This window comes from Amblyraja radiata, unplaced genomic scaffold, assembly GCF_010909765.2.
Source record: "Amblyraja radiata isolate CabotCenter1 unplaced genomic scaffold, sAmbRad1.1.pri scaffold_1158_ctg1, whole genome shotgun sequence".
NCBI lineage: Eukaryota > Metazoa > Chordata > Chondrichthyes > Rajiformes > Rajidae > Amblyraja > Amblyraja radiata.
In genome coordinates this window covers 2,133-23,252 of record NW_022630341.1, presented here as the reverse complement: position 1 = coordinate 23,252, position 21,120 = coordinate 2,133, and the positions used below count along the sequence as shown (strand labels likewise).

Genomic DNA, 21,120 nt, shown 5'->3' with positions numbered 1-21,120 from the left:
ACCCCCCACACCTACACTCCCCCCACACCTACACTCCCCCACACCTACACTCCCACGCCGTGAAGCCTCGTACCCCTCAACCCCGACCCCTGGCCTTACCGAGCCCAGTCTCTCAGCTGTGTCACAGTGAGTGAGCAGCCGGGATGAAGCTGCACCACCGCCACCACCTTCTGTCCCCACGTCAGGTCAGCTGCTCCAATCACCACCACGTCTGCAGAGCACACATCAGTCAGAGCAGCCATTGGGCACAGGGTCACTCAGCACATAGACAGGCCCTTCGGCCCACTCTGTCGCTGCTGGCCCTCAGCAACCCACCCGTACTGCTCCGTTGCCCAGGTCCATGTCCACAGGTGCGGGCTGTCACAGCCCAGGTGTCAGAGAGCAGGGCAGCAGTGAGGGAGTTGCCAGGTATGATCAGTGTGAGGGGCGCTGGTCATTCACACCCACGTTTAGGGAGGTGACCTTATGATGCTGATGACACTGTGGTGGTGGGCCTGATCACCGATAACAATGAGAAGGCCTACCGGGAGGAGGTGACTGATCTGGCACTCTGGTGTCAGGACAACAGCCTTCTCTTGAATGTAACAAAAACTAAGGAGCTGATTGTGGAATTTAGAAGGGCTGAACATTCGAGGACGTACACACCACTGGAGATAAATGGGGCTACTCTGGATAGGGATAGCAGCTTTAAATACCTAGGAGTCCACATCACAGAGAAGCTGATGTGGACAACACACACTGCCACACTGGTGATTAAGGCAGCACCTTTACCACCTCAGGCAGCAGAGGAAATTCAGAGTCTCTCTGAGGATCCTTTAGTGCTTCTACTCTGAGGCTGTAGAAAGCATCTTGTCCGGCAACATCTCAATCTGGTTTGGGAACTGCTCTGCCCAGGACAGGAAGGCTCTGCAGAGAGTAGTGCGTTCGGCCAAACGCACTATGGGAACTACACTCACCCCCCTGCAGGACCTGTACACTAGGAGGTACAGATCCAGAGCCAGCAACATTATGGGGGACCCCTACCCCCCCAGCAACGGACTGTTCCAGCTGCTACGGTCAGGCAAACGTCTCCGCTGGCATGCTGCGAAAACAGAGAGGATGAGACAGAGTTTCTTCCCACAGGCCATCAGGACTGTAAACTCCTATCTCACCAGGGACTAAATACTGTTGTGTTGTGTGTTTTTTGTTATTCTAAAATGTAAATACTGGTTCTGTTATATTCTGTTCTGTTGTTCTGTAGGTTTTGCACAATTCGCAGGCATTGCCACTTTCATTTCACTGCACATCTTATATGTGTATGTGACAAATGAAGTTGACTTGACTTGACTTAAGGGGCTCAGCACACGGGTGATGTCAATACTTAAGGTTACAACGTTAGGGCTTTATTTAATTTATAGGCGACCCCTGCGTTAAAAGTGCGAGGAAAATGATTGAAAGGAACATGAGGGGCAACATTTTCCACATAGTGTATGGAACGAGCTGCCAGCGGAGTAGGTGCAATAATAACATTTAAAAGACATTTGAACAGGTACATGGATAGGAAAAGTTTAGGATGTAAGCCATATCTAGGCAAATAGGACTCGGGTAGATGGGGCACCTTGGTCGGCATGGATGAAGGGCTGATGCTGTGTGACTCGAACACTCGGCCCAGTTATTAACACCAACTTGTGCAGCGGATTGTGCAGGGAATGCTGACCTGCAATATCGGGATGCCCCATGAGATGGCGCTCGATGTCCAGGGCACTGATCTTGTATCCCCCGGACTTGATGATGTCCACAGAGGTTCGGCCCAGAATCCAGTAAATTCCGTCCCGGTAACACACCGTGTCCCCTGCACAAACCAAACAAATAAAACACAGCCCGTGATCAGGGTCCGCACACACTCCCCGAACATCACAGCACCAGGAATTCAGTAACCCCCTGTACACACCAAACACGGTCCGACAGAACAGGTACCGTGTCCCCTACACAAAGCAAACACAGACCATCAGCAGGGTCCCGCTACACTCCCCAAACATCCATGCAGCCCTTAAGATCACAGGCTGACGGCAGAATGACGACACTGCAGTGTGCTGCACAGTGGTGCAGTGGGTAGAGCTGCTGCCTTACAGCGCCAGAGCCTCGGCTTCTCTCCTGATCTCAGGTGGTGTCTATGTTCTCCCTGTGACAACGTGGGCTTCCTCCAGATGCTCCGGTTTCCTCCCATGTCCCAAAGAGGTGCAGGTTTGCAGGTTAATTGGCCCTCTCTAAATTGTCCCCAGTGTGTAAGAAGTGGATGCGAAACTGGGATGCAAAAATAGGTGCAGGAGTTGGCCATTCGGCCCTTCAAGCCATTCTATGTGATCATGGCTGGTCATCCACAATCAGTTCCCCGTTCCTGCCGTCTCACCATATCCCTTGATTCAGCTAGCCCCAAGAGCTCATCTAACTCTCTTTTGAGTGCATCCAGTGAATCGGCCTCCACTGCCTTCTGTGGCAGAGAATTCCACAAATTCACAACTCTCTTGGTGAAAACGTCTTTCCTCATCTCATTTTTAAATGGCCTGCCCCTTATTCTTAAACTGTGGCCCCTGGTTCTGGACTCCCCCAACATCTGGAAAACATTTCCCTGCATCTAGTGTGTCCAATCCCTTAATAATTTTATATGTTTCTGTAAGATCCCCTCTCATCCCTCTAAATTCCAGTGAATACAAGCCCAGTCGCTTCATTCTTTCATCATATGACAGTCCCGCCATCCCGGGAATTAACATCGTAAACCTACGCTGCACTCCCTAAATAGCAAGAATGTCCTTCCTCAAATTTGGAGACCAAAACTGCACACAATACTCCAGGTGTGGTCTCACCAGGGCCCTGTACAACTGCAGAAGGACCTCTTTGCTCCGATACTCAACTCCTCTTGTTATGCAGGCCAACTTGCCATTAACTTTCTTCATTGCCTGCTTACCTTCAGTGAAGTGACTAATATACAAGGACACTCAAGTCTCGTTATACTTCCCTTTTTCCTAACCTGACAACATTCAGATAATAATCTGCCTTCCCGTTCTTACCACCAAAGTGGATATACTCACATTTATCCACATTATACTGCATCTGCCATGCATCTGCCCACTCACCCAACTTATCAAGTCACCTTGCATCCTCATAGCATCCTCTTCACAGTTCACACTGCCACCCAGCTTTGTGTCATATGTGAATAGCTGTGGTCCCAGCACCGAGCCATGTGTCATCCCACTAGTCACTGCCTGCCATTCTGAAAGGGAACCGTTAATTCCTATTCTTTGTTTCCTGTCAGACAACCAATTTTCTATCTATGTCAATAAGAGAGTTCGGTATTCCGACTGTGCATGCCCAGGTCATAGGTGACTCGCTATAAATATTCTCGGCAACTGTGGCGCTGCATTGTGTGCAGGCTTGCATTTTTTCCTTGGTCGGGGTCGGGCCTGGCTCTCCATCGCTGCGGCCGCTGTTGAGTTGCTGCTGGGGCGTCCCCGTCCCCTCTCGGGTGTCCCGTCCATGTCCTGGGCTGTCGGGGCGGCCCCAGACTTGCAGCCGACGCTGCAGCCGCTGGCTCTGGCTGGGCTCTGCCTGTCCCACTGGGTTTGCCGGCAGCCCTGGACTGTAGCACATACGGCACCAGGGACCCGGCTTTGATCCTGGCAGCAGATGAGGCGCGAGAATGTCTCTCCGCCGGTCCAGTCTCCCCCCGTCTCCCACTTGCATCTGCCCCCTCTCTCCTACAACCTGGCACTGGCCGCTCCGTCCCCTCCCCTCCCGGGTGTCCTGTCCCTGTCTGGGGGCAGCCGCAGGGATCGGGCCTGGTTTGCAGCCGGCACGGAGGGGCGGTGCTGGCTCCAGCTCCCGGGGGGCCGATCCCCAGAGGGACAGGCGGAGTTGAGCTGTGGTTGGCTCTTTATCTCTGCGCTGGCTGTGGGCCTGGGACCCGGTGTCTCATTAGTCCAGACGTCTCCGGCCTACCCCCAGGCGGGGATGGGACACTCGGGGGGACGGGGGACGGTCCAGTGGAGGTTCGGCAGTGCTTGCGGCGCCAGGGATCCGGGTTCGATCCTGGCTGCGGATGAGGAGCGGGTCTGTGTGCATGCAGCTGCCCAGAATGTGTCTCTGCCAGTCCAGTCCCCCCCCCCACACTGATGGTACTCTACACCCATGGTACCCCACACCCACTGCATCATATACTGACAGCACCCCACACCAGTGGCACCCTGCATCTGTGACAATCCAAGTTAATATCAATATTGCAGCAGTCAAATGTGAAGAAAGTGTTGTGATGCAACAACAAACACACATGCTGGCAATCTGAAATAGATACAAAGGCAGCTGCAAATACTCAGCGGGTCAGGCAGCATCTCGGTGGAGTGAAACAGAACCAATGCTGCAGGTGGAAGAACAGAGGGTCTCTGACCTGACACATTGACTTGTTTCTCTTCCTACAGATGTGGGCTGCTCTGCTGAGTATTTCTGTTTTTACATCGGTCTTGGTTAAGGTGTTTTAATCCTCTAGTCAGAGGCTGGTGAATCTGTGGAATTCTTTGCCACAGAAGGCTGTAGAGACAAAGTCAGTGGATATAGTTAAGGCAGAGATAGATAGATTTTTGATTAGTCCAGGTGTCAGAGGTTATGGGGAGAAGGCAGGAGAATGGGGTTAGGAGGGAGAGATAGATCAGCCATGAATGAATGGTGGAGTAGACTTGATGGGCCGAACTATACTGCTCATTACTGTGTGTGTAAGAGTTCCCTTTCTAATGGTCTGTGACAAAGGCCTGTCATCTCTACGCTCTTCCTCCTGGGAGGTAATTAAACACAACCCCTGCCTGCACAATCCTGAAAATTGTTTGTTTCTTCAAGCCCTGAGCTATTCTCAGTAATCACCATGGCAATGCTGCAGACATTTAAACCAGGCCAAAAATGTCCCTGTCACAAGCTGCCAATTCCAGATCAAGTCACCTTAGCTTTCTACGTGTCACCTTAGCTCTAACCGACCCATGTTGTCTTGACAGTCTTTGAGGAGAATGCCCCACCAATGAGAGGGGATATCCTGTAGATGGAGTGACTGAGACAGTTTGCCAGTCTGTTTCCACAGAACTGGCCCTCAGCAATCCCTGACGTTGGGTGAATTGAGCAGAAAAACTATTTGTTTCAACATAATCAGAGAATCTTTATTCATGAGCAAGTTGCCGGCTTATCAGAATGCATTGAACAGTAAAAGTCAGTGTGGCATCAAGTTGCTCCCTTCAGTAAACAAGTGGAGGCGAGATGTAGCAATGTGTTCCCCTCACTCCCCAGGCCAGGGCATGAATAATCTTCATTCACAGAACGTGGGAAACGGCAGCCTTTCCGGCCCATGCCTGGTGGCTTTGTGGGGTGGCAGTAAGTCAGTCTGTGTGACAAACTCACTCCCTTGGTGGATTCCCAACCAGTGGCACGGAAGGCTGATTAATCACTGCCCAGTGTTGGTGTGGGGCTCGGAAGGGAACCTGCAGATGGTGGTGCTCCCCTTGTCTCCTTACTGGGTCAGGCTACAATCTCATAACGGCCAATTAAAATCAACCCCAACCCAGACTGATATACACCAGACAGAGAGATAGCCATCCCGTCTGGTGCCCTGACGACCCAAATACCTATGATCCCACATTAAACCTCTCCGATGCACCAACATTCAACAGTGAATCAATGTGACACCCTGATATACCCCACTCCCTTCACTGCAACGTTCCTGTCCAATGTACTTATACCCATTCTGAAGCCTGCATCAGACTCTCATGGAATGACAGTCATAGTGGTATCCAGCTGAGAATCAAGCCCTTCGGCCCACCATGTCCATGCTGATTTTAATGCCCATCTACACCCATTTGCCCACAATATGTTGTACCCTATAAGCCATGCCTATTGAAGAACCTGTCTAAATGTTTATGTAACATGGTGATTCCATCTGTATCCATCTCCTCCACAAGTAGCACGTTCCAGATACCAACCACTCTCGGGTAGAGTTACATATCCCTCAGATCTCATTTTAAACTCCTTTCTCTCATAAACATATTCCAACTTGTTTTCGATTCCTTTACCATGGGAAAAAGGTTCTGTCTATAAAGCCCTCATAATTATATCCACTTTTATCAGCTCACCCGTCAGCTATGTCCTCCAGATGCAGCCTGGCCCAGTAAGTGCATTGTTACATGCTCTGAATACACTTGGAATCATTTGATGTAAACATTGAGTAGTGAAGAATGACACAATACCTGTCTTGAACCAGCCGTCTGACGTAAACGATTCTCCCGTTTCTTTTGGCTTGTTCCAATATTCCTGGAAGACCGATGGTCCTCTGACCAGCAGCTCTCCATCCTTTCCCTCCAATCCAGGTCTCACCTGATAACAAAATACTCAGCATTGAGTCAGAGAGTGCCAGAGGGCTGGAGGGCTTGGTCACTGTATGCACCATATGGGTTTGACTGCACTGAGGCGTGTCCTCGTGCACCAGATTAATCCCAGGGGCGGTAAGCTTAGGGGAGAGAGGGGGACGGAGAGGGGGACGGAGAGAGAGAGACAGACAGAGAGAGACAGACAGACACAGAGAGACAGACACAGAGACAGACACAGAGACAGACACAGAGACAGACACAGAGACAGACACAGAGACAGAGAGAGACACACAGAGAGACACACAGAGAGACACAGAGAGAGACAGAGAGAGAGACACACAGAGAGAGAGACAGAGAGAAAGACACACAGAGAGACAGAGAGAGAGAGACACACAGAGAGACACAGAGAGAGAGACACAGAGAGAGAGACACACAGAGAGAGACACAGAGAGAGACACAGAGAGAGACACACAGAGAGAGACAGAGAGAGAGAGAGACAGAGAGAGACAGAGAGAGAGAGAGACAGAGAGAGAGAGAGACAGAGAGAGACAGAGAGAGAGAGACAGAGAGAGAGAGAGACAGAGAGAGAGAGAGACAGAGAGAGAGAGAGAGACACACACACAGAGAGACACACAGAGAGAGAGAGACAGAGAGAGAGAGAGAGAGAGAGAGAGAGAGAGAGAGCGAGAGAGAGAGAGAGAGAGAGAAAAAGAGACAGAGAGAGAGAGACAGAGAGAGAGAGAGAGACAGAGAGAGAGAGACAGAGAGAGAGAGACAGAGAGAGAGAGAGACAGAGAGAGAGAGACACACACAGAGAGTCCAAAGTGCTGGAGGAACTCAGTGGGTCAGGCAGCATCTGTGGAGGTAATGGACAGAGCAACCTTTGGACAGGTCTGCACCTTTCTTAAAACTGATTTACTGGGAGAGAGGAGAGTGTGGTGGAAAAGAGAGGTAGGGGTGGGACAAAGCCTGGCAAGTGATAGGTGGTGGTTTTGGTGGCCCACTTCTCTGTTGCAGCTCACCCCTACTTCACCAGTGTGTACGAGGCCCGGCACATCTCCTCTACACTGTGGCTCTCTACCTTACAGCTGTACCCTCTAGTCTTTGACATTCCCATCCTGGGGAAAATGTTCTGACTATCTACCCTATCTATGTCTCTCACAATTGTAAATACCTCTAACCAGTCTTCCTGAAACCTCTGGTGTTCCAGAGAAAATGATGCGTCTGTTTTACAGCTAATAGCCACTAATCCAGGAGCATTGTGTTCTTATATTCCCAAATACTCAGCCCTGAGACAAGTTTGTGTTTTGGATAAACAGATCTTTCCTGAGCGTCCACTACCACCGTAATCACAGCATTCGCCTCATTCACACCTCTGTGTCACACTCCTTCTGCTCGCTACTCTGATGCTGAACAAAGCTGATCCAGCCTGAGGTGGAGCAGTCAGTTTGAACCAAAGATCCTATAGCAGAGGATCTTTGGTTTGAACGGCTGCTTTTGCAGATGTCACAAGTACATTAACGTGGGATGGCTAAATGCTGATAGATGATTGTGCTGCCTACCAGCAGCTGCAGTGTTTAACTCCTTCTGCAAGTTGGGATTGATGGGCTGCACATTACAGCACTGTGCTCCATTAGTCCCTCCTCCTCCACCACACGTACAGATGGTGCAGGCTCATAGACCATTACCCACAACCTCTCTGCAACTCATTTACATCAAAACATCAACGTTCCACTCAGCTTAGAAATCAGCCTTTACACCAGCTTCTGCTCCATCATGTACACAGCCTGATCCTGTCTACAGATTAGACCCACACCGCCCCTCTCTCCACAGAGCCACATTATTGTGTTGTACACAACCTTCTCCCCACAGACCGTGCACATACCTTGGTACACGTGCTCTCTGGAGCGCACATACACTGCCCTTCATGTGCATACCCGCTCTCTCCAAAGCCTCACTTACAGCTGCATTTATATATTCCTTAGCAAAACACAAATGCTGGAGGAACTCAGTGGGTCAAGCAACATCTGTGGAGGAAAATGGAATGACATTTCTGGTTGTGACTCTTCTTCAGATCTGAAATATTGTGTGTCCATTCCCTCCACAGATCCTGCCTGACCTGCTGAGTTCCTCCAGCACTTTGTGTTTTACTTAAGATTCCAGTGCCTGCGGTTGGTTTCCTGTGTCTTCATACCTTCCTTACCTGGGTCCCTTCACTGTTGCCCTCGGCAATGACTGTGTAAGAAGAATGGTTCCTGTTGGACTTTTCCATTGCAATTCGCACCTCCACCCCTGGAAGTGGGTTTCCAACAGCCCCTAGAGAAAAGTCAAGAAACTCTCAGTAATCCTGTCTTGAGACACAATAAATCACAATCATCTTTAAATAGCTCTCTTGACATCTAGCCAGCAGAAACATCCCTGCAAACATTTCTCTTCAGACATAAATAATCTTACAGGGTCAAGGTAAGACAGTCGTTATGTTATTGGCCTTGATGCCAGAGTTCTGGATCACTGATCAAAAGAGTTGTGATTTCAAGCTCCTCTCTCCCCAATACACCAGCTGTGGAATTTAAAGCATTAAAGAACTAGGGAAAGTATTGAAAAGTCTAACTGTAATAACACTAACCACAAAACTATAGAATTGCCACAAAAGTCCATGTTGTTCACTGATGTCCTTCAGGAAGGAATGCTGCCATCCGCACCCGGTCTGTGTGTGTGGCTCAGACCCACATCTTTGCTTCTTCTGATGGCCTTGCCCCTTGTTCAGGGACAAACGGCAAATGCTGGGTAAAACATGAAGTGCTGGAGAGCATGGAGAGGTGATGTTTGAGGTCAGGGCTCTTCTTTAGATGATAAACATCTATGATGTTTAACATGATGTTGTGTGTTGAATTCACGACTTACATGGTGGTCAGCTCTAACTCGTGGAGAATAGTGTCTGAGACTGGTGTCGGGAGTGAATGCCTGTGACTATAAATCCCCACCACCCCCATCCTATGTCACAGTGACCTCCCTGCCGAGCACATCTAAAAGATTTATATCTCATCTGCATCATCCTACACATTTAACATTATCCTCAGACTCCTTTATTCAGGGTAAAAGCCCCTAAATCTGTTTGTCTTGAACATAGTAACTGAGACCTACAATCTCAATGCCGCATCACCAATGCCACCAGACGCTGCTAGGGGGAGGGTGGAGACTGTTCTGTGTGTGTTTCTGTGCTGAAGAACCTGGGCCTGATATAATGTGTCTCTGTAAACAATGGATGGATTCCCATTCTCTCCTCCTTTGGCTCAATCTCAATTCCCTCTCATTTTTCTCTGAGAACGGCTGCATTAAAGCTGCTGTTTATGAGCAGGTATCGCTGCTGATCTTCCCATACAGGTGGGCCCTGAATAATAGTCAGCCCACCTGCCGACAAGTGTAATGAGCTGTCACTACTTGCCCAGACGGCAACTCTGCTGCGCCTTGTGTCAGACGGAATTAATGGTGTCTTGGGCGAGAACGCCTCCAAGACAAATACAGCAATGCAAACAGCATCAGAGCTCTGCTCCACAGCCAATTAGCACACTCGAGCCATCTAAACCCCCAACTATGGGTCCAGTGAGGCATGAGTACATGAATAATTCATTCCTGATCACTGTCACTACCAAGATGATGGAGGTTAAAAATAAATATTAACCAATGCATCTTGCACACAGAGCATCAATGATCTAAAGTCAGTGAACAATGATCATGTCGCCACATCTTCAGGAGAGGAACCACAATTCATCTTGCAATAAGGTCACGGCCAGTTATTGATGAAGCAGTTATGAAGCTCCGTTAGGAAAGGTTATCAGGGATGGTGACATTTGCCATTTTGCTCTCTTTCTCAGTCTGATTATTAAACCAGAAACAGGCACTTGCCCCAACTCATCAATTCTTCCAGTGGTACATGAATAGACCAAGCAAAGTGTCCAGTGCCTCCAGACACCTCAAGCACCTGACTGACCCATGGCTCAGGGGGAAAGAAACCGTGCAGTTGGAGAGCAACACTGCAGCAGGGAGATTGCAACAATGCTACGGGGAGAGCAACAATGCAGCAGGAGAAGAGCAACACCAACAGGTAGAGTGCAACGCTGCAGCAGGTAGAGTGCAACACTGCAACAGGTAGAGTGCAACGCTGCAGCAGGTTAGAGTGCAACACTGCAACAGTTGGAGTGCAACACTGCAACAGTTAGAGTGCAACGCTGCAGCAGGTTAGAGTGCAACACTGCAACAGTTGGAGTGCAACACTGCAACAGTTGGAGTGCAACACTGCAACAGTTGGAGTGCAACGCTGCAGCAGGTTAGAGTGCAATGCTGCAGCAGGTAGAGTGCAAAGCTGCAGCAGTTAGAGTGCAACACTGCAACAGTTGGAGTGCAAAGCTGCAGCAGTTAGAGTGCAACGCTGCAGCAGGTTAGAGTGCAACACTGCAACAGTTGGAGTGCAACACTGCAACAGTTGGAGTGCAACACTGCAACAGTTGGAGTGCAATGCTGCAGCAGGTTAGAGTGCAACACTGCAGCAGTTGGAGTGCAACACTGCAGCAGTTAGAGTGCAATGCTGCAGCAGCGGGGTGCATTGCTGCAACAGGGGGGAGAGCACACTGCAGCAAGTGTACGTGGAGCCACCTGAATGTCACCAGGCTTTCCCCCTCAGCTGATGATACAATGATACAATTTATTTGTTGTCATTTGAGCCTCATTGAGGTTCAAACAAAATGTTGTTTCTGCAGTCATACACACAAGAAAAAGAACCAAGACACAACACAATTTACACAAACATCCATCACAGTGAATCTCCTCCTCACTGTGATGGAAGACAAAGTCTTATCTCTCCCCTGCACTCCTCATTCTCCTCCCGATGTCAGAGTCAAAGCAACCGGCGGGCGATGGTAAGTGTCCCGCGGCCATTAAAGCCGCGCCGGGTGATGCAAGGCCACGCTCCGGGTCTTGGTGTTGGAGCCCCCGGCGGGCGCTAGCAAGTCCCGCGGCCATTTAAAGCTGCGCCGGGCGATGTAAGGCCCCGCTCCAGGTAATTTTCAACCCCGCAACTCGGGCGGAAGTCACCGTTGCGGAAGCCCCGAAAAGTGGTCTCCCAGCAGGGACCCGTGGGTTCCCGGTGTCACTGTCCACCAGACCTGCGGTTGGAGCCTCCGAATCTCCGGGGTCGGGTCGCAGCAGCGCTCCACCACAGCTCCTCCTGCTCCAAACTCGGCCAGCTCCACGATGGTAAGTAAGTCCGCAGTCTCCGCGACTGGAACCCCAGGTCGTTCCGGTTGGAGGCCGCTCCACGGTGTTAGGCCCCAACGACAACGGAGACACGACAGAGAAAAGGTCGGGTTCTCCGTGCAGGGGAAAGATTTAAAAGTTTCCCCACCCCCCGCCCCCCACACACATACCCAGTTTTTTTTTTAAAAGCACTTTAAACTAAATTCACACGAGCCAAAAAATAAAAAAACGACAGACGGACTGCGACGTGAGTCGCGCCGCCCACCAACTGTGTTGGTGATATCACTTTAGTGATATCTTTAGTGATATTTAGTGATTAAAGTGATATCACTTTAATAGCAGAGTGGGATACACATCAAACATATCCACGGGCATCTTGTTGTGCACAAATACCGAGGACAGTCACTGGGAAAAACTCTCAACACTTTCTCACGATACACACTCACAGGCGTTCCAGCTTTGTAATAAACCCTGTGAACCCACCTGGCACACGGAGCCCGTGCAGTGGGTTTGACAGAGCCATTCCTATCTCTGTCATCCCGTACCGCTCCAGTAACGTGTGCCCACTGATCTCTTTCCATTTCTCCAAGATGGGCTGAGGAAGGGGAGCAGATCCCGACACCATTAATCTGAAAAATAAAACCAATTAACAACCAGAAGAAGGGAAAAAGTCAACAATGCAGCACAACTGAAGGGGCAGAAGCAGCATAGACACCCTTCCCTTGTCATCACATCATGTTCAGTTGAGTTCATTGTCATAGCCCAATAGGGGGGGTCTCACGTAAGGTCACTGGGTCATAGGGCTTGACGCACGGAGCCGCTCAATCCATCTGGAGGACATCCATAACTTCCGGTATATGTTATTAATGCAAGAAACGCGTAATTTCCTACCTGTTAAAAAAACGCCAAAATGTTGAATTTTTGCACTGAAAAAAATTGTGGAAGTCAGGGTAAGTGTGAGAGACATGTACCCAACTTCAGAATTCCAAAAGTGAAGCGAAATGAAGGTAAAGAGAAGCGATAGCTGAAGGGACAACAGCAGCTAAAGTGCTTGGCGAACATTGGCCGTGCAGATATCGGAATTGAAAATATTGGGAATTATCGCGTTTTCTCACTGCATTTCATCAAGTAAGGCATTATTTGTGTTTTTTCTTGATTCCTTTGGTATCTAAAAAGTCTCGTTTTCATTTAGTATGTAAAAACCCACTTGAGAACCATGGGCGATTTATAAAATTTACAACCAGATTTATCACTTCTGAAACTTTTTAGATGCCAAAGGAATCAAGAAAAAACACAAATAATGCCTTAGTTGATGAAATGCAGTGAGCAAACGGCCAATGTTCGGCAAGCACTCTGTCTGTTATTGTCCCTTCAGCTCTCACTTCTATCTACCGTCATTTCTCCTCACTTTTGGAATTCTGAAGTAGGCTAAATGTCTCACACACTTATCCCAATTTCCATAATTATTTACAGCACAAAAATTGACAATTTCAGCAGGTTTTAACGGGCCCGCTACGCTGGAAACAATGGTAAGTGCCTACCTGCAGTTCATCGAGTGTACTCCAGTTGGAGTAGCGTAGCAACAGTACGTGAAATGGGTCGTGACCCGACTGCCGTGAAACCTCCCTATAGGAATCTGAGGGGTCACTTTTCCACACAAAGGGTGGTGGGTGCATGAAACAAGCTGCCAGAGGCAGGGACTATCCCAACTCCACTTTGTAATCTCTTGGAGTGCACATTGAACTTTATAACTGAGTCTGAAGAAGTCACCTATCCAAGTTCTCCAGAGATGCTGCCTGAGCCGCTCAGTTACTCCGCACTTTGTGTCTATCGTTGGTATAAAGCAGCATCTGCAGTTTTTTGTATCTACTCCTCCCCTCTTTCCCAGCTCTGAGGAATGGGCCCTGATCCACAGTTTGCTGGCTGAATCAGTTCAGTTTTTGGTGCTGGTTTCAAAGCATTAAAAGGAAAGTTACAAACATCAGGAGGCCTGTGAAGATGAAATGTGCTATACTTGGGTCAGGAGAATGTGGACAGTAATATGCTGAGTGCTCCACTTTTCAGGGTGGCAGGGAGAATTAATTGTCCAGCAAAGCAGTTGAAGTACATGTGATCAGGCTCCTAAAGGCACAGTTGGCAGAACCGCTGCCTCATAACTCCAGCCACACGGGTTCAGTCCTTACCATGAGTGCTGTCTGTGTGGAGTTTGCATGATCTACCTGTGACAATGGGTTTCTTCTGGAAGCACTGGGACAATGTGTGTGGGATGGTTGGTTCATTGCTTGCAGTACAGTGGGCCTAGTGGTCATGTAGATGCCAGAATGTTGAGGAGTTAATGAAAATGTGCGGAGCGTAAAATGGGATCAATGCAAATGAGTGCCTGTTGGTGGGCAGTCCTGGGGAGAATCCTCCTGGCATTGAACTTAGTGTTCTCTTTTTAGACTTTAGAGATACAGCATGGGAATAGGCTGTTTGGCCCACAGAGTCAACGCTGACCAGCGATCACCTCGTACACTAACACTAGTGCACTAACTCCTATGCACTCGGGACAATTTACAATGTTTTACTAAAGCCACTTAACTTACAAACCTTTACATCTTTGGAGTGTGGGAGGAAACCTGAGCACATGACGAAAACCTGTGTGTTGACTGGGGAAATGTATAAACTCTGTACAGACAGTACCCGTAGCCAGGATTGAACCTGGGTCCCTGTGCTGTAAGGCAGCAACTGCACCGCTTGGCCACAGTGCCACCCACATGCCTCTTCACGTGCATCTACCCCCCTGTTCTGACTCCTGCCTACCTGACCTTTCCTCCCCATCTGAACGTCTACTGAGCTACAATCCCCTGCCAACAGTTTAAAGCTCAAGCAAATAGCCTCAATGATCCAGGAAGCCAAACCCCATCCTGGTGCACCCCCTTCAGCCAAGCATTCATCTGGCCTTTCCTTCTATTCCTACACTCACCAGGTCACCGCACCGGAGGCATTCCAGGGATCACAACCTTTGGGGGGACTGTGCTCCCTAAACTCACACTGCATGACCTCATCCCTTTTCCTCCTGATGTTGTCGGTACCATAATGTACCACAACGGTTCATCCTCCCTATCTGAGTACCCAGCAGCCGCTGAGCTGGAGCCTGGTCTGCGGCCAGCGAAATATCTTTTCTAATTAGCTGGGGACAGAGTCCGTGAATCACACTCCTACATGTAACAGGGGCCTGATTTATTCTCTTACCTGATGTTGTTCTTGCACACGCTGTGGATGAAATCCTTCACGTGGCTTTGAGTGAAGTTCTTGGTGTGGTATTCAATGAGCCAGGCATATATGGTGGGCACTGCCATGAACACATTGATGCGCGGAGCTCCTGTGCCATTGTTCTTCAGCAGGTAATCCCAAACCTTGTAAGAACAAGATTGGAAACATGGAGACTGCAGATGCTGGAATCTGGAGTAACAAAACGGGCTGCTGGAGGAACAGTGGGTCAAGCAGCATCTGTGGAGGGAATGGACATACGACGTTTTGGATTGGGACCCTTCTTCGGGACTGAAAGAGTTGAGGGGAGATAGCCAGTATAAAGAGGTGGGGTGGGGAGGGGGAAGAGCTGTCTGGTGACAGGGATCGAGGTGAGGATGGGCTGGTTCGGAGGCTGGAGGTGATTAGTCCGGTTCATTCATGTTCTTTCATTGTTGGCCTATCACTGAGAGCTGGGCACAGGGTGGTCATCGTGTCAGTGGAAGGTAGATCATACGTCTATCTGAGGAGCAACACAGCAACCAATGCGCCGAGCACTGTGATGTAGAACATAGAATAGAATAGCACAGGAACAGGCCATTCAGCCCACAATGATGGCACATTAAACCTCCTCTGTACATGATCCATATCCCTCCATTCTCTGCATATCCATGTGCCTATCTAAAAGCCTCTTAAATGCCACTATTGCAGCTGTTTCCACAATTACCCCTGACATTGTGTGCCAGGAACCCATTCGTGGAGTCTGACGAAGGGTCTCGACCCGAAACGTCACCCATTCCTTCTCTCCAGAGATGCTGCCTGTCCCGTTGAGTTACTCCAGCATTTTGTATCTACCTTCGATTTAAACCAGCATCTGCAGTTCTTTCCTACACACGTAGGCTCAAGGTTCACATTTATTTGTCACATGCACCAATTAAGGTACAGTGAAATGAGTTACCATGCAGCCATACAATTAAAATGAACACAATAGAATTTAACATAAATTTTACCCACCACTGGCAGTATCCACCACTGGCAGTATCCACCACTGGCAGTACCCACCACTGGCAGTATCTACCACTGGCAGTATCCACCACTGGCAGTATCCACCACTGGCAGTACCCACCACTGGCAGTATCCACCACTGGCAGTATCCACCACTGGCAGTACCCACCACTGGCAGTATCTACCACTGGCAGTATCCACCACTGGCAGTATCCACCACTGGCAGTATCCACCACTGGCAGTACCCACCACTGGCAGTATCCACCACTGGCAGTATCCACCACTGGCAGTACCCACCACTGGCAGTATCCACCACTGGCAGTACCCACCACTGGCAGTATCCACCACTGGCAGTATCCACCACTGGCAGTATCCACCACTGGCAGTATCCACCACTGGCAGTATCCACTACTGGCAGTATCCACCACTGGCAGTACCCACCACTGGCAGTATCCACCACTGGCAGTATCCACCACTGGCAGTATCCACCACTGGCAGTATCCACCACTGGCAGTATCCACTACTGGCAGTATCCACCACTGGCAGTATCCACCACTGGCAGATACATTTTATACATTTTTATTTATGGGTGCCTTTCAGGACTCTTCAAGGCCACCTTACAATTAAAACAAGCATGACACAAAACAACATATACAGCAACAATACACAATTCGGAGAGAGAGCAGCGGCAGCCAATCGCGCCAGTGTTCACTCTCACCTCCAGCAGCTATGTTTTCCGAGCCATCTGCAGCACACAAACAAAAATAAAACACAATATCAAAGAATTTAACACTAAACATAAAAGCATCCCCCCACAATGGTTCCCACTGTGAGGGATGGCACAAAGTCCAGTCCTCTTCCTCATTGTTCACCCATGGTCGGGCCTAATGAGGACTCTGCAGTCGCCGCAACGGCAGCCCGATGTTTCAGGTCCTCTCGCCGGATGATGGAGCTCCGGCGTCGGGAGAACACTCTCAGCGGCTTGGAGTGTCTGGTACGGCCGCTTCCTCCCCGTAGACCGCGGCTCCCGAAGTCCACAGGCCGCACTGGTCGGAGCTCCACTACTGGCGATCTCGGCGAGAGATCCCAGGCTCCGCGGTGTTCAAAGTCAGCGCCGCCCGCAGCTGGAAGTTCCACAGACCACAGCTCCGCGATGTTGGAGTCGGCGGTCTCAGCACTCCGGAGCCCCCCAGACGGCGACCCAGGTAAGGCATCGCCCGCTCCGTCATGGTGCCTCAGCTCTGCGCCGCCGACGAAGTTCTGGCCGGTCAGTTGGATGGACACGAGGAAGGGGCGAAGATGCAGCTCGGGGAAAAGCCGCAACACCGACCAGGTAGGGACCGAGAAATACAATTTCCCCCTTCTCCCTTCTCCCCCCCCACCCCCGACCCCCCACACAAAAATACTAGGCCTCCAAAACAAAAACTTTAAGACACTAAAAACAAAAAATGGGTGAAAAGGACAAACAGCTGCAGGCAGAGCAGCCGTAATCGACGGCGCCCCCTCGATACCCACCACTGGCAGATATACACCACTGGCAGATACCCACCACTGGCAGATACCCACCACTGGCAGATACCCACCACTGGCAGATACCCACCACTGGCAGATACCCACCACTGGCAGATACCCACCACTGGCAGATACACGCCATTGACAGATACACACCACTGGCAGATACCCACCACTGGCAGATACCCACCACTGGCAGATACCCACCACTGGCAGATACCCACCACTGGCAGATACCCACCACTGGCAGATACCCACCACTGGCAGATACCCACCACTGGCAGATACACACCACTGTCAGGTCTCCCCATAGCCTCTGAACTCCAGAGAAACAATCCAACTCCCCTGATAGCTAATACCCTCTCAACCAGACATCATCCTGGTATCCTTGTAAACCGCTTCTGCACCCTCTTTAAAGCCTCCACAACCGTCTTGTAATGGGGCCAAGAACTCCTCAAATGGTTTAATCAAAGTTCTATAAAGCTGCAACATGATTTCCTGACTCTTATACCCAGTGGCCTGACGAATGAAGCATATCTTACACATCAATCTACTTGTATGGCCAATCTCACGAAGCAATGGACTTAGATCCTAAGATCCCACTGTACATCATTATTGTTAAGCCAGGGGCTCACTATTCACTGTACACATTTCCTTTACATTCAACCTCCCAAAGTGCCACCTTACATTTGCTGGGATAAAACTCCATCTGTCATTTTTCCACCCATATCTGTATCTTTATACCACTGTATCCCTTGATACCCTTCCTCATTGACCCTAATTCCACCAATTTTTGAAAAATTGTCCTGATTTGAAATGTTGTCTGTCCATTCCCTCCACAGATGTTGCCTGGCCCACTGAGTTGCTCCAGTACCTTGGTTCTACTCAAGTTCCAGCATCTGCATTTCCTCGTGTCATAGAGTGATACAGGGTGGAAACAGGCCCTTCGGCCCAACTTGCCAACAATGTCCCACCTACACTGGTCCCACCAGCCTGCATTTGGTCCATATCCCTCCAAACCTGTTCTGTCCATGTACCTGTCTAACTGTTTCTTAAACAGTGGGATAGTCCCTGCCTCATCTACCTCCTCTGGCAGTGTGATTCCTATTAAATATTTTCCCCTTCACATTAAAACTATGTCCTCTGGCCCTCGATTCACCTACTCTGGACAAGAGACTCTGTGCGTCTACCTGATCTATTCCTCTCATGATTTTATACACCTCTACAAGACCGCCCCTCATCCTCCTGTGCTCCAAGGAATAGAGTCCCAGCCTATCCAATCTCTCCCTATAGCTCAGACCCTCTAGTCCTGGCAACATCTTCATAGATCTTCTCTGTACCCTTTCCAGCTTGACAACATCTTTCCCATAACATGGTGCCCAGAACTGAACACAATACTCTAAATGCGACCTCACCAACGTCTTATACAACTGCAACATGACCTCCCAACTTCTATACTCAATACTCTGACTGATGAAGGCCAAAGAGAATGAGACTCGACTGGCGAGACCGACGTCGGGAAGAACTATAGTGGTGGGTGACTCCATTGTCTGAGGTGCAGACTGGAGATTCTGTGGCGGCAGGTGCGATTCGAGGATGGTCTGTTGCCTCCCTGGTGCCAGGGTTCGAGATATCACAAACTGCCTTCAGAACATCCTCGAGAGGAAAGGTGAACAGCCGGCAGGAGTTGTGCACGTGGGCACGAACGATGTCGGGAAGAAGAGGAAGGAGGTTCTGCAACGCGAGTTTAGAGTTAGGAAGAAAACTGAAAAGTAGGACTTCTCTGGATTGCTTCCAGTACCTCGTGCAAGTGAGGGCAGGAACAGGGAGTTAGGGGATCTGAATGTGTGACTGGGGGGCTGGTGCAGGGAGCAAGGATTTAGATTTATAGACCACTGGGATCTCTTGTGGGGTATGGGTGATATGTACAAAAGGGACGGGTTACACCTTAACTGGAGGGGGACCAACGTTCTGGCAGCCAGGTTTGCTAGGGGTACGCGTGTGGGTTTAAACTAAATAGTGGGGGGAGGGATTGACAAATTGGGAGTATAAAGATGGAGTTAAAGGGGAAGTGAGTACAGGAAAAGATACAAAAGACTCCCGAATTAATGGGAAGGGAAGTTCGAGAAGGGATAAGAGAGTAAGGTCTGGGCCAATAGTGACCGATGTGAGAGGGGAGGTGAATACCAAAGTTAAATTGTTGATATGAATGCACAAAGTATATGAAATAAAGTGGATGAGCTTGAGGCTAAGTTAGAAATTGGCAAGTATGATGTTGTGGGAATTACAGAGACATGGCTGCAAGAGGGCCAGGGCTGGGAACTGAATATTCAAAAGGTTTCTACAGCTATATTAACCGCAAAAGGATAACGAGCGATAAAATTGGTCCATTAGAGGGTCAGAGTGGACAGCTATTTGCAGAGCCAAAAGAGATGGGGAAGATATTGCAAAAATTTATTTTATTCGGTTTTCACCAAGGAGAAGGATATTGAATTATGTGAGGTAAGGGACACAAGTAGGGTAGCTATGGAAACTATGAGGATCAAAGAAGAGGAAGTACTGACACTTTTGAAAAATATAAAAATGGATAAGTCTCTAGGTCCTGACAAGATCTAATTTGCAGAGACTGATTGAGGCACACCACTTGCAGAGACTGATTGAGGCACACCACTTGCAGAGACTGATTGAGGCACACCACTTGCAGAGACTGATTGAGGCACACCACTTCCTGATTGAGGCCTTTCTCACCATTCGCCTGGGGTGTGCAGTAGCAAGGTTCGTTTGATTTAACGGACGTGAGCACACAGTTAGCTGCAGACTCCGCCCAGGACAGGAAGGCTCTGCAGGAACGGAAGGGACGTCACGACCGCGGTGCCACAGGTGCTGTCGCCGAGGGAGGACGGACGGAGCCGCGGCTCGAGAGACTAACAGAGACTAACAGAGGCAAAGAGGTTTGCCTCGCACTGCAAGGGAGCAGTGGACCAGACAGGAAGAGCGGACGGAATTACCACTAGACAGCCAAACCAGTAGGTAATTTACGGCTGGGGTGAGTACTTTCCCATTTATAGGAGGTTGGATTATATAAATAAGGGGTGTATCAATACAGTAGGGGATTCTTAAACAGGACCAGTTAATTACCTATATAAGATGGGCGGTCAGGAGATGTGCCAATACTGCGAGATGTGGGAATTTGTCGACACCATTGATGTAGAAGATCCCTACAGCTGCAGTAAGTGTTTGAGGCTAGAGGAACTCCAGCTCCGCATTGATGAGCTGGAGACCCAACTTCATACGCTGCGGTACATCAGGGAGGGGGAGTATTACCTGGATGTTTTGTGCCAGGGGATGGTCACACCGACCAGTTTAACTAATTCAGTAGGCAGTGAGCAAGGAAAGGAAGGTGTGGCCATAAGCGAGGCAGGTAGGGGGAACCAGGAGGAGATGCGGCAGGAGCCACAGCCCTTGTCCCTGACGAGCATGACCGAGGCTCTTACTCAATGTAAGGACGGGATCAGGGGCTGTGGGAGGGATGAGCAACCTGGCTGCAGCACCGTGGATCAGGAGGCCATTCAAGAGGGGGGAGTTAGAAGAAATGCCGTAGTGATAGGGGATAGTATTATTCGGGGGGTAGATAAGGTTCTCTGCGGCCAGCAGAACATGTCCCGAAGGCTGTGTTGCCTACCCGGTGCTAGGGTTAAGGATATCTCTGCGATGCTGGAGAGAAATTTGCAGAGGGAGGGGGAGG

At 49.6% G+C, this 21,120-nt stretch overlaps 1 protein-coding gene across 1 annotated transcript; it reads right to left on the bottom strand.

Annotated features, from left to right (window-relative positions):
- Positions 1-80: 80 nt before the first annotated feature.
- On the bottom strand, positions 81-15,119 carry LOC116969777 (malonate--CoA ligase ACSF3, mitochondrial-like; the record flags this gene model as incomplete). The annotated part of the gene is made up of 6 exons (XM_033016559.1): positions 81-211; positions 1,697-1,831; positions 6,255-6,381; positions 8,578-8,690; positions 12,111-12,256; positions 14,862-15,119. Coding segments are annotated over 6 exons (895 nt in total), but the record flags the coding sequence as incomplete, so codon positions are not given.
- Between the last annotated feature and the right edge of the window lie 6,001 nt (positions 15,120-21,120).